The sequence below is a fragment of the Magnolia sinica genome, chromosome 5 (assembly GCF_029962835.1).
Source record: "Magnolia sinica isolate HGM2019 chromosome 5, MsV1, whole genome shotgun sequence".
In the NCBI taxonomy this organism is placed as follows: Eukaryota; Viridiplantae; Streptophyta; class Magnoliopsida; order Magnoliales; family Magnoliaceae; genus Magnolia; species Magnolia sinica.
Window position 1 is genome coordinate 18,994,393 of NC_080577.1, and position 13,957 is coordinate 19,008,349.

Below are 13,957 nucleotides of genomic sequence, written 5' to 3' on the forward strand. Positions count from 1 at the left end.
ATGTTACAACTGCTCTGAGTTTGGGCATCTTGCTTCAAATGTCCTAAAAAGGATAAATTAAAAAGAAGAAGTATGACTGCCACTTGGGATGAATCATCAGAATCTGAAGAATCAGATCAAGGAGAAGTAAGAGATCAAAATGCATTCATGACAATAGCTAGAGTCACTACTCTAGAAGATAGTGAAACATCTTAATATAAAACTCCCGAGAGTGACTCTGAAAATGAAGAAGACCTTCAAGAAGCACATGATGCTCTCTTCAGAGAAAGTTGCAAAATTGCGTCGAAATTGAAAATGCAAAAGAAAAAGTGTAACGAATTGAAATTAGAACTTGAATAAGTTGTTTTGGAAAAATCTCACTTTTCTGATTGTTTTGAAAAATCCAAACTAGATTTAAGTTTGAAAAATGTAAAACTTCAAAATCTCAAGTCTAATTATGAGAAATTGAGGATTGAAGTTTCTTCACTTCAAAGTTCAAAGGATACTTGGAATTATACCCAAGGAGACAAAAAACTAAAAAATTATTAACCTCTTCTCGCCGGTATGGTGACAAGTCTAGCCTTGGCTATAACATTCGTAACAATCTAAAGCCTAAGACTTCTACTCCTACCTTTGTGAAAGGAGAATCCTCGAACTCTAAAGTGGAAACTCAAAAATGAACTAAGTTTGATCACAAGAAGACTATCTTCAAAATTTAAAAAAAAAAAAAAAAAAACTTTCAACAATTTTCTGAAGTGAAAAACTTTGCCAACAACCAGAGATATCAAATGAGAGAAATTAACAATCCTCCTATTGCTGATCAAATTGTGGACTTGCTTAAAAAGTTGTTGAAAGCCAACTCAAACAAGAAATGAGTAAACAAAAGAAAAAGGAGAAATCCTAACTCACAAAGACAACGAAAGGAAAGAGACCCTCCAAAGCCTATAACCATCATGAAGTGAGTTTCAGAGGTTAAATGTCTTGTCATCCACACAGCTTTCAAAGCAAGTAGCTATTCAAGATGGTACCTGGACAGTGGATGTTCTAAACATTTGACAGGTGATAAAGTCATTCTCTCAAATATCAAGGAAATTGATGGTGACTCAATTACATTCGGAGATGGTAGCAACTGCAAGATCATTGATCAAGGTAATGTACATCTTCCCAACTTACCTATATTTGAAGATGTTTTATATGTTAAAGGATTGAAACATAACCTTCTTAGTATATCTCAAATTTGCGACAATGATCGTAGTGTAAGATTTTCTGATCATGGATGTGAGATAATTAGTAAAGAAGGAAATGTGATATTAAATGGTCACAGAACCTCTGAAAATTGCTATATAATAGATGAAACTAGCTCAACAAACCTTTCATGTTACATGGTCCAAACAGACGAGACTAAATTATGGCACCAATGTCTTGGACATGTAAATTATAGATATGTTTACGAGTTAAGAAAAAGAGATCACTTGCAAGGCTTACCCAAGTTGAGTAAGAAATAAAATAAAGTATGTGGTGCTTGTCAAGTTGGCAAGCAAATTATTATAGATATCTTTACAAGTTGAGGAAAAGAGATCACTTGCGAGGCTTACCCAAGTTGAGTAAGAAAGAAAAAAGTATGTGGTGCTTGTCAAGTTGGCAAGAAAATTAGGAGTTATCATAAGAAAGTGAACTCCTTAGCCATTACTAGACCTCTTGAACTTCTCCACATGGACTTGGTTGGACCAACAAAAACGGAGAGTAAAGGAGGAAAGAAATATTTCTTAATTGTAGTTGATGACTACACAAGATATTCTTGGGTAGAATTCTTAAGAGAAAAGTCGGATGCTTTTGACGAGGTCAAAAGCCTTATTAAACGCATCCAAACTAGAAGAAAAAAAAAAAGTTGTTTGTAGTCAAAATAAGGAGTGATCATGGAACAGAATTTGAGAATAGCAATTTTGAGAAATACTGCAATGACCATAATATATTGCATGAATTTTCAGCTCATAAAACACCCTAGCAAAATCGTGTTGCCAGGAGGAAGAATATGGTGTTACAGGAGATGGAAAGTGTTATGTTAAATAGTATGAAATTGCCTAAATATCTATGGGCTGAAGCTGTGAATACTGCTTGTTATATAATCAACCGTGTTTTTATTAGAGCTGGGAAAAATAAAATAGCTTATGAAATGTGGTTTGAGAAAAAGCCCAGTGTAAAATATTTTCATACCTTCGAAAGCAAGTGTTACATTTTACGTGACCATGAAAATTTGGGAAACTTTGATGCAAAAAGTGATGAAGGCATATTCTTAAGATATGCAATAAATAGTCATGCATATTGTGTTCTAAACAAGAGAACTGGGGTAATACAAGAATCCATAAATGTTGTAATTGATGATCAATCGATCAATCCCAGTCCTCACCAAAATGATGGTGATGGTGACATCATTCTGATTAATTAAAGTGAACCATCATGCAAATCAGATATTGCTGATTTTAGGTTGGTAAAAGACCATCCAACAAATCAAATTCTTCATAACCCTCTTTCTGGTGTTCAAACCAAAAGGCAAATGAAAAATATTTGCAATTATGTTTGCTTTACTTCCCAAATTGAACCAGCCAACATAAATGAAGTGTTGGCTGATGAAAGTTGGATTTTGGCTATATAAGATGAACTGAATCAATTTATAAACCATCCAATAAAAATGTTGGAACAAAATGGATTTTTAAAAACAAATCAGATGAGCTTGGGAATATTATTAGAAACAAGGCACGACTGGTTGTGCAAGGTTATACTCAAATAGAAGGAATTGATTATGATGAAACCTTTGCACTAGTTGCTCACCTTGAATCAATCAGATTGTTTATCTCTATTGCTTGCTATAAGAATTTTAGAATATATCAAATGGACGTCAAGAGTGCTTTTCTAAACGGTAACTTAAATGAGGAAGTATATGTTGAACAACCTAAAGGTTTTAAAGATCCCAAACTTCCTGATCACGTATACAGTCTTAAGAAAGCTTTATATGGTTTGAAACAAACCCCTAGAGCATAATATGAAAAGCTAACTAAATTTTTGCTATTTTCGAATGGGAAGTGTAGACAAAACTCTATTTGTTAACAAATCCAATGATGATATCTTGATTGTTCAAATCTATGTTGATGATAGTATTTATGGATCTACATGTGCTAATCTATCGTCTAAGTTTGCAGAACTTATGAAGTCTGAATTTGAAATGAGCATGGTTGGTTAGTTAACATATTTTCTTGAACTTCAAGTAAAGCAGCTCGAAGATGAAATTTTCATTTCCCAACCCAAATATGCACAGAATTTGGTTAAGAGGTTTGGATTTGAAACTGGGAGAAAATTCAATACTCTCATAAGTACAACACTCAGATTATCCAAGGACGAATCAAGTAAAAGTGTTGATTCCCGTCTTTATCGAAGCATGATTGATAGCTTGCTATATCTAACTGCTAGTAGATCGGATAGTATCGGAATTTGTGCAAGGTATCAATTCGATCCTAAAGAATCACATCTCTCAACTGTCTAACACATAATTAGATATGTCACAAGCACTGCTATTGGTCCATGGTATCCTCATGATACATCAATTCAAATAGTAGGATATACTGATGCAGATTGGGTAGGAAATGTAGATGATAGAAAATCAACTAGTGGTGGATGTTTTTACATTTGAAACTGTCTAGTCTCCTGGATGAGCAAAAAGCAAAATCTAGTATCCTTATCTACTGCATAAGCATAATACATTACTGCAGGAAATGCATGCACTCAGATTATGTTGATGAAGCGAATGTTGGTTGATTACGACATAAATCAAGATACAATGAACCTGCATTGTGATAACACCATCGCAATCAATATATCCAAGGATCATATTCAACACTCTCAAACAAAACATATTGACATCAGATATCATTATATACGAGAGTTAGTTGAAGAGAAAACAATTGTGCTGGAATATATTCAGACAGAAAAGCAGCTTGCAAATATTCCAACCAAACCGCTTGACAGTATTAAAATTTTAAATTTAAGGTATAATATTGACTTATGTTTTATATAATCATCTCTTTAAAGCTACTATTTTTTGCTTGATTGTCTTTATTTTTGTGGTTAAAAATATTTCTGCTTTTTTTTTCAGCTAACCAAAGTGGAACCGGATTGTCCGGTCAACCGAAGGTCGGGTTGCCCCTTTTTTAAATACAAAAATCATTTTTCCCCCATTTTCTTCTTCTTCTTCAACTAGCAGGTGTCTCCTTCGGTCACCCCTTCTCCATTACTTGTTAGTAAGTACTTTTTGCTCCATTCTCTTGAAGTTGTGGTTTCTTATTGTCTTCTCCTTGTTATTCAACCCTTTCTCTTTAGATTTGAAACCCTTGTGTTGGTTTTTTTTATTAGAGTTGATTTTTTTTTTCAATCCTTGTGTTTCTCTCTCAATTGTGAGTTATGGAACGGTGAACTAAACGTGTTGTGAGGAAAGTTTAAGCCGGTTCTTCGTCTAGATCAGTTCCTCTCGAAATTCAGACCATCCGTGCACCGGAGGATGACCCCAAAAATCTTCAGGATTTTAGATCCAAAAATATTATTATTAAACGGATGGTAAATCTCAATCATATCGCTGAATATGGCTTGCATGAACTTTTGTCTAAGGTTAGTTGGGAAAAGGTTCTCCAATGGGGAGGAAATGCTTACTGATCAATAGTCCAATGAATGTATTCCTCCATCTCGAAATTTACATTAGAGGATGACATCTTCTTTAAAATCAAATTCTTAAAGGAGACTTTCAATTTCACCCTCCACCATTGCGACATTAATGAATATAGACTTGGAGGAGGATGGAATTCAAATTCCTCCTTTGATGGAAAAGATGTCCAACTCTGAAAAAGGATCTGTTACCCGAGCATTGTGTGGATTTGACGCAAACTAGAGATCCAATAATGCCCTACCAATTGGAAAACTTTTTCCTAAGTATCGTGTTCTTCGTCATATTTTTACGTCCAATGTATATCCTAAAGCCGGTAACAAAACTGATCTCACTCCATTTATGGTTCGTATCCTACATATTATTGCTATTGGAGTCCAATTTTGTTTTCCAACTCTTATTTGTTACTCCATTATCCACTATCAAATGCAACCAAAACATGGTTCTCTTCCTTTTGGATATCTCATGACATCTATATCATAATATTTCTGAGTCCAAATTCCTTCCATTGAGGCACCGAAATCCGAACTTCCTTTTACCTATTCTAATATGCATATGATGAATTTAAATCTTCTACCTGAGCAACATGGTGAATGTGACATTATGTAGGGAGAACAGGAAGATGTTAACATGGATGATATTTTCAATGCATTGGAGGAAGAATTAGCTAAAGATGAGGATGATTTTGATTATCATCCTTCAAATTTTGATGAGCGTTTGTTTGCTCTGGAGCATCGGATGGATGCTTTGCATATTTCTTAAGAAGCTCTTGTTTTAAACCAACAGCTTAATATGAAGTAAATGAAAAAGTACTTTCATCGTATGTGCAATAGCTTGAAAAGTATTAATCTGGAGATGCAAGCGCCATCTTCTTCTGAGTCCAAGTGATGTTTCAAGTTTGTTTCTTTGAATTGTTGATATTAGTATTTTGTTTAATATCTGTACCTTGAAACTCTTGCTTAATATCAGAACTTTGCTTCTCTTGCTTTACTCTATTCATGCTTCCTTTATGCTCAATGAACTTCACCTTCCTTTGTCAACTTATGACAAAAGGGGGGAGAGATGACTCATGTGAAAACAAGTTTTTTTAGTATATTTTCAGGGGGAGTAGCATATTTTTCATGGGAATTCTTGTTAAAAGTTCATGTTCAAGGCCTTCATTATTTTGAATATGCTTATTGAGTCTATGTAGTCTTGAGTACTTGCAATGTGATGAATGTGGATGAATGTGTAATAGGATGAATGAGTAATGTGTTATGTTTTGTCACAAAATTGACAAAGGGGGAGATTGTAAGTGCTAATATTTTACGCACACAGGTAGATTGTCGAATTTCGTATATAAAATATATATTGTGTGGAACTTCAGCTCAATTCAACATTTCAAGACTAGAGCGCAGCTCAACATCTCAAGATCAGAAGGCTCGGAAGAATTTCAAGAGAAGAATCAATTGTATGCCAACCTACAGGTAAAGAAGACCTTAGGAATGACCCTAGGTTAAAGTACATCTTAGTGGTTTTTCTAAGTTGTAACTTATTGTGTTATTACGTTAAATTTCAAGGTAATTCGGCTAGCTTAACCTTATCTTCGGCCAGCCGAACCATCTCAGGCTAGCCAAATTCTGTCTCGGGCCAACCTAAGATTGATTCAAATCGGATCCCACAAAATCTGCTAGTCGTTGAAACAGAATCGTGAAACTCCGGCCAGCCGAAGGGATTCTTAGGCTAACCGAAGCTCTAATCCTTTTGTTATAAATAAAGCTCATTTCTTACTGTTTCAACACAAAAAATGCAGGAAACAAAAGCAAAAAAATCTTCTTCCTTTCAAGCTATTTGCATTGTCTTTCATATATTATATTTTAGCTTATTCAATTCTCTTCTCAAACCTTGTTAAATTCAAATAGAGAGTGGCATATACTCAACTTGAGAATAGAAGATTGAATCTGCAGAATTTAGGATTTTTCTTTTTGAAAAATTATCTATCCATAGATCCTTCTTGGTTGTGCATACATTGATTTATTTTCATCTGAGAAAAGAAATGACCGTTGCATCTACCGAAGCTTCATCTTCAAAGGCTTCACCGATATCTTCACTTCGACTCACGTCTTAAAGAAGAGACATTCTCATACGGTAAATTATTTTTACTTTGGGTTAAATGAGATTGCCCAGAAAAATTTCATCGGGTTGAGAAGTGATAGGCCCGTTAAAATCACTTAAGGTTAGTTGTGATAGCCTATGAAAATCACAAACCGTAAGAGGTTATTAAGGTTAACCTGTGAAAACCTTTGTTATAGTGGAAAGCTAAAATTACATGGAGAAGTAATTTTGAGAGTGGGGTAGGTGTGTCACAGGAACAGGGTCATTAAAATTGACAGTCTCCAAAAGAGGTCGATGGTTATCCACAGTATATGTGTAATGTGCATGAAGGGGAGTCGGTAAACATTTGTTCATCCATTGCCATTTTGCTAGAGAAGTGTAGGAGAGGCTATTCGCCTTCCTCAAGGTGTCGTGGTTAATGATGACCCATGCAAGTCCGATCAAAATAGGCATACACTTTCTCTTGCTATTGCTGCTCACTGGCAGCTCAAGCAGTTGCCACCAAAAGAGCGAGCCAGGGTCAAAGGGAAGGCGCCTTTTGTGCATGATGATTTTCAGAAGGAAAATAGGCATGCCTCTAATGGTTTCATTGTCTGGTGCCATAGCTTCTTATGTTCAACCCATACCATCCAAGCTTTCCATACCTTTTCCACCACTGATATGACTAGTGCCCACACAACTGTTCTTCTAGAATTTAAGAGGAACAAAAATCTTCGTGGATTGAATAGAGAAAGAAGTAAGAGGACTCGATTTATTGGCGAAGAGGCAAAGAAATAGACTTATCATCCCATTCCAATATGATCAAGAACGAGAGAAAGAAGTTTCCACTATCGCTGACCATGACAACAGTCGCGACCATAAACAAACTCGCGAGTATGGTAGGGCAGTACGCTCTGCTCTCTCGCAACCCCTACTCTAATCAAAAGTTGAAGGAGGGGGAACGCGCTAGCGCGCGCATACATTTTGAAGCTTCATAAAAGTCGTGCCCTGCTCTCTTGTGACCCCTACTCTAATCAAAAGACTGAAGAAGGGGGGACGCGCTAGCGCGCATACTATTTGAAGCTTCAAAAAAAGCCATAGATGATTAATAAGGCACGTTAACCCATGCAACTACATCATTTTTAAGCAACTTGTGGTGGCTATCTTGTATCGAATGGTTTTTTGTGCTATACACCATGTTGTGAAACACCAACCCCCATTTTATCGTTTTATTTATTTATTAAAAATATTCATGTGTATGAAAGTGTCCTCATGCCCAGATTTTTGGAGTTTGCCATGATGCATACTTTGACACTTGGCACCAATGCCATGTGTCTAGGTAACACTACATCACGACTGAACCCCCCATATCAAAAGGTAATCTGAGGCATCATTGCGAAGCCTTCCAACTGTCCAACTCACTTCAACAACATATCAAGAGCTCCGATTGTGCTAATTGTCCAAGGACCTTCACCATTGTGTTCTAACTCCCCAATATGTAAGAACCTCTTTCCCAACAGCTAGCTCAAACCCAACTTCATTGGCACCTTCAAATCCAACATCAAATAAAACATAGCTACTTGATTGAAGAAACGGAGCAGACTTCAACAAGATCAATCAAGTCATCTAGAATTAGCGGCACAGAATGCAATCATGACAATTGTCGAGGCAAAGATGCTTGCTCTATGGCCAGTATAAGGCTTTATATTAAAATTCACATTAGTGATGGTTTGGATGAAAAGGGACTTCTTGGATTACATCAAATGGCTAAAAGGAATAATTGACCCCTCACTGGTTGCACATTAAGTTTCAGAAAATCTAGTGATTGCATTCTTCAAACTTGGCATGAAAGGAATCAAACTGTGCGTCTTGAAGCCAATGGGGAAAAAAAAAATCTTGGTATAGCACATTAATGACATTGAACTTAAGCCCACTGTTGTAATTTTTCATTTTGTTTTCCGTTAACACTAAAGTTTCTTTGATGTTGATTGTAAAGATTAATTGTAACTTGTAGTTGTAAGTTCAATGTCTATGTCTCAAGTTCCCGTCTTCCTTTGATATGAAGCCCCGCAACTTTTATACACTTAGTCTCCCTCAATCCCCACCAAATAGTGGTTGCTATGGTCCAAGATAAATGTCCACTAGCATGCATTTGAGTCCCACCTCCAGAAGCTTTAACATGCATGCACCAGTTGGGGGTGGCCAAATACTTTCTTTTTATGGATAGTTGGGAGACAAATACATTGTTAAAGTTGGTAGATGTGCCTCAATATTCAAAGTTTGTGTTCGTGGTTTTCTTATTGTGAAGTGACCTCTACCATGCTCTCATTGGTTATGATTTACTCAGTCATTTTCAAATAGTACCATCTGTTAATCCAATTTGTTTCATATAGTTTTCTTGTCCTTTGCAAGACGAATTTTAAGTAAGTAGACTTAGTATCATCTATAGAGATATCACCAAAATTAGGGTATGTTTGGATTCTTAATTGAATCGAACTGCAGTAAATCAATTCAAAAGCAGGGACAATCCCAACTTAATTCCTACTGATGACCCAAACCACAATTGCAATTAAAAGGAAATAAAAGAAGAAGAAGACAATCAAATTGGACTCAACAACTGAGTGGCACTAGCCCCACATTATCCATTTCCTCTTTTACTGATCTAATTCATCAGAATTCATTCAGTTGAGTGTCCAATATCATCCTTAAATCATCGAGTTAAAACAGAAACAACTGTGAATTCTGTTCATAATTTTGAAATACGCTTCAAACATGCATTGGGAGTTCTAAATAATAAATAATAGAATCCATAAAATAAAACAAACAGTATTCAAGTAAAGAACAAGACATCCTTCTTTTGCTATTTCTCATCGTGCATTTGGTGCGTGTATAGATTATTGAAATGCGTGCGTGCATGCATCAGAGCGGAGCTTACATAGATAGGCGACACGGGGATTAATGTGCTCCAACTCATTGGCAACACGAAGGATGGGGGTGATGAAGGAGAGGGATGAAGGAACGAGCTCGCTGTCGACAGCGGTGGGGTCGTCCTCGAGGGTATTGAGCATGGTCGGGGCCCTAGACATCCGCCTCGAGAAGGATCTCTGCGGAGTCTCGCTGGGATTCTTGGTCCCGCTGGAGCTCGCCATCCTGTGGCAATCAGTAGAGAGATTTCCCCCTTCTTCCTCTTCTTCTTCTTCTTCTTCTTCTTCTTCTTGTGTCTGTTGAGGTCAGTATGAAAGAGAGGGGATGGGGTGGTGAATGGAGAGAGAGTGCGCATTTTAGAGGGATTTCCTTCTTTTATATTTAGTTTATTCTCTTTTAGGACTCTTTTGCTTTCGGTTTCTCGGACGAACAAGCAAGGAATTAGAAAAAGCTAACATCTGATAGGGCTTTAGGGCTTCTCTCTCTGCTTTTGCTTTTCCTGCGACACGAGAAAGAAAGACAAACTCCCCCTTTGTCCTCTGAGAGTGCCCTTTTCGTATGTGCTTGGGGCGGGAAGGGGCTTTTATATATGCTGAGGAATACTCTCGCGACTCGAAATAGGATAGATCGGAGAGGGTGAATCGCGGCACATGTGCCAACGTGGCATAAGCGTGAGAGATCGGGGGTCAGTAATTGGGTCGTAGGAACCGTTGATTTACAATTATTATATACAATCAGCATGTGGGTGAAAGTAGGAGAAAAGTGAATGGTTACAGATACGACTTCGCTAGCCTGAATCCATTCATCCATCCATCCCGTGACGCCAATCTGGTGGTGTGTCGATGTGTTTCTCTCTGTGGAGCCGACCATGATGTATCTGTTTTACATCCACGCCCTCCATCCGTTTTTTCATGAAGTAGATAAAAAGCTCAAGTGGACCACACTATAAGAAACGGTGATGATTGAACACTGGCGGTTAAAACTTTCTGGAACCGTGAAAGTTTTGGATTTCGTTGATATCCGTGTTTTCCCTTAGTCTATCCAAGTCTGTCCGACCTTATCACCAGGTTGAAATAGCATATTAACACTACCATGAGCTTTGGGTCCGTTGGATAGAAGGAAATGGACGTAAATTAAGGAAATTGGAAGTAAATGAAATTAGTATTTAAAGTGTCTTTAGATGAAAGTAAATGTGCAAATGAAATGAAATGAAATCAAATCCTCTTATAAATGAAATCCTTCTCATGAGAGATAATTTGAAAGTAAATTAGGTGAAATATCTTTTTAATCTTCTTTAGAGGGTCACTTGAGTAAACAAATGTGGCACCACGCACATGTCCATCGTATCCCAGACATACCAGTGATGCTCCAAAACCATTCAAAATACCTAATACATCACCAAAATCACATCAATAAAATGATCCAAACCATCTAAAAGTTGGTCATCTAAATGAATGGTAAAAAAATGTTAGCAAGTTGCTTGTTTGTGATCTCTATGTTCGTGGCCTATTCAAGGCTCAATTTTTTTTATTTTTGGCTAAATTATATATTTCAATGGGCTTATGAGAGTCAATCTATTAAATATTACATATGTACACTAATTTGATATATTAAAACTAATTTGGGATATCATATATTTTACCAGGAATATATTGAAAATTTCCAATGCTTTCCAAATCCTTCCATTTACTCTTATCCAAACAAAATTTTAGATTTTAAATGCATTCCATTTAATCCCATCCAAACACATGCTAAGTGAGCCATTTACTCTCCATTCATTTACATCCAATTCTATTGCCCATTTACCTCAAGTACAAGCTCCCAATTGAGCCCTTAGGAAGGTTTCAACGGTGGGTGCCATTATCCCCACTATTTATGCTGGATGGTCCACTCGAGCTTAAATCTACTTCATTTTTGTGTCCATGCCCTAAAATAAGCAAAATAAGCTAGCAAATGGATGAATGGATGGGCCTTAGTGTTTACATTCATGTCCAATGCCCTGACGTAGGCTAATGAAAAATTACCATGTGTTGTCACTACGGTTTGATACTCACAGAAATCTTACTCGCACTCAAAGATATCTTCAATAGATTTTTCCTTTGACAATATACATTCAGTTATTAATGTGATGACACATACCCTTATGCATGCCTTTAAGGGGAGCAAATCAGTGCATGCCATGTGGCCACGATTAGCGATCCAATTAATGCAACAGTATGCCCAGCACATGTATGAAAACCCACCGAGAGAGAATGAATCCTATCATGGATCTAGTTATAATATATTCGGAAAAGCCATCTCTCCTAAAACAAAAGATTTTTTCCAAAGACGTGAAGAATTTGTGAAGGCTTCGTTTACCTCAAAGATTTGAAGATTGAACCAATATACAAGCAAATCCAGTTGTGGTTTGGACCCAAATTAGGAGAGAGCGGCATCAAGCAAATTGAGTCCTAAGCCATACAATATTAATCAAAATAAAGAGAATTAAAGAGTTCGATGAAAGATTTGACCCATCCAATAACATATCAGTATGAGGTGAATCCAATCCATCTAATCCCTCTAGCACTCCGAACCATCAAGGAATGAGAGTTAAGGTAAAATGCATGAAGTAGTTTGATTGGCCATCAAGATTCATGATTTTGATCAATTTGAGATTCAGGATCAACAACAGATATTCTCTTGACTAGCCCCGAATCCAATTAGTGGGCCATGAAAATCTCCCATAAAGGATCAACTAGAAGAAGAAGATTCGATAAGCCAGCAGTTTTAGATCTATCTAAAGACCTTCTTATTCAGAATGTATGTTGAATACGTGGAAGATCCAGGATCACCAAGGAAACCTGAAGAAGGTTTAGCCACCTCAACAAGCTATAAAAGGAGCACGCGAAGAAGAGCTCGAGGCCCCATGACAAACACATATATTAATTTTTTTTTACAATTTATCTTTCTTCCATCTTTACTTTTATCTTAGCATAGCCTAGCCTAGCTCTAACATAAATTGCTACTATCCAACATCCACCACTATAGTGTTGCTACTGTTGTAGGATTAGATTAAATGTCTACAACCCTAAGTTGTTGGATTCCGATCAATTGAATGTTTACTTAGGCAATCGATCTTATATAGTCACATCCTGCTGACCATTCGCTTCGATCATATGATCCCACAGACGGATTAGGTATTTATCTCTTGTTTGTTTATCTATCTTGATTATTTTTAATACTTTGTCGATTTTAATGAGACGCTTACCAAAGATTAGGCCGTCCAGACCTTAGGCGGACCACACTGCAAGGATCTTGTGGAGAATGAGACCCTTGGATTTGAACCTCTTTGGTTTTGAAAATCCTTTGGAATTCCCTTGGGTTTAAAATCCCTGGATTTGGGATCCCTGGATTTGGAATCCCCTGGCTATGTTTAACACCCTGGATTCAAAATCCCTATAATCCAAAGGTAACTATGCATAATATATTTACAATTATTTGAATTTAATTATTAGATCAACTTTAATATCTCTAATTAGTGTACGTATGTAATACACCATGGTTGTAATAAAATATACACTTTGCTTGGACATGATGAAATCCCAAGTCTCAGATGGGCCATAAGTACTGGATCACATCCGAGTAACTAACCAACGATTTGTAATTGTCGATTTACATTGTCAATGTTCAGACAATAGAGATCATCGTATTAAAGTATTTATTGTTATGTAGTTGATAATCTTATTATTTTGAGATATCATTGGTGGGCCATGTGCCCAATATATTAGTAGCCTAAGGTCACACTTGTTGCTCATGTAGGTGTCTATTCAAGCCGTCCCAAAAAGGTCCCGCTTTGGCATATATATTTTTATCCATGCCTTACATCTAGTTGTTAGACCTTCTTTTTGTACAAGTTGTATGATGAGTCGATGTTAGTCTAACATGGGCCACGCCACATAGACTTTTACATTGTTACTGAGGCCTTCCATTCGGGTCTGATTCTATGTATATATAGGACCAATTAAGGTCGGTTATCACATGATATGTTGGATAACATGCTAGTACACTTAGCCTAATAGGACACACTGGTAACATGCTTAGTGTAATGGATACCATGCACATTCATATGCCCATACGCACCATCTGTATACCTGTTGTAGATGGCGATTGATCATAGTATACGCCTTTCAGCGTGAGATATTTAGGGGACCCCATATGAGATAGGGTTGCCCTACACGATCGCGTGGTTTGCGCAAATTTAGTGTATGACTTCGATAGTATGACTCATGCATT

The 13,957-nt window shown here is 36.8% G+C and overlaps 1 protein-coding gene across 1 annotated transcript in view; it reads right to left on the reverse strand.

The window, feature by feature from the left end:
* Positions 1-10,244, reverse strand: part of LOC131245655 (callose synthase 7) — a 108,625-nt gene extending 98,381 nt beyond the window's left edge. The window contains exon 1 of the mRNA XM_058245251.1: positions 9,696-10,244. Coding sequence (XP_058101234.1) covers positions 9,696-9,909 — 214 coding nt within the window. The 5' untranslated portion in view covers positions 9,910-10,244. The remainder of the gene's footprint in view (positions 1-9,695) is intronic.
* Positions 10,245-13,957: the final 3,713 nt, after the last annotated feature.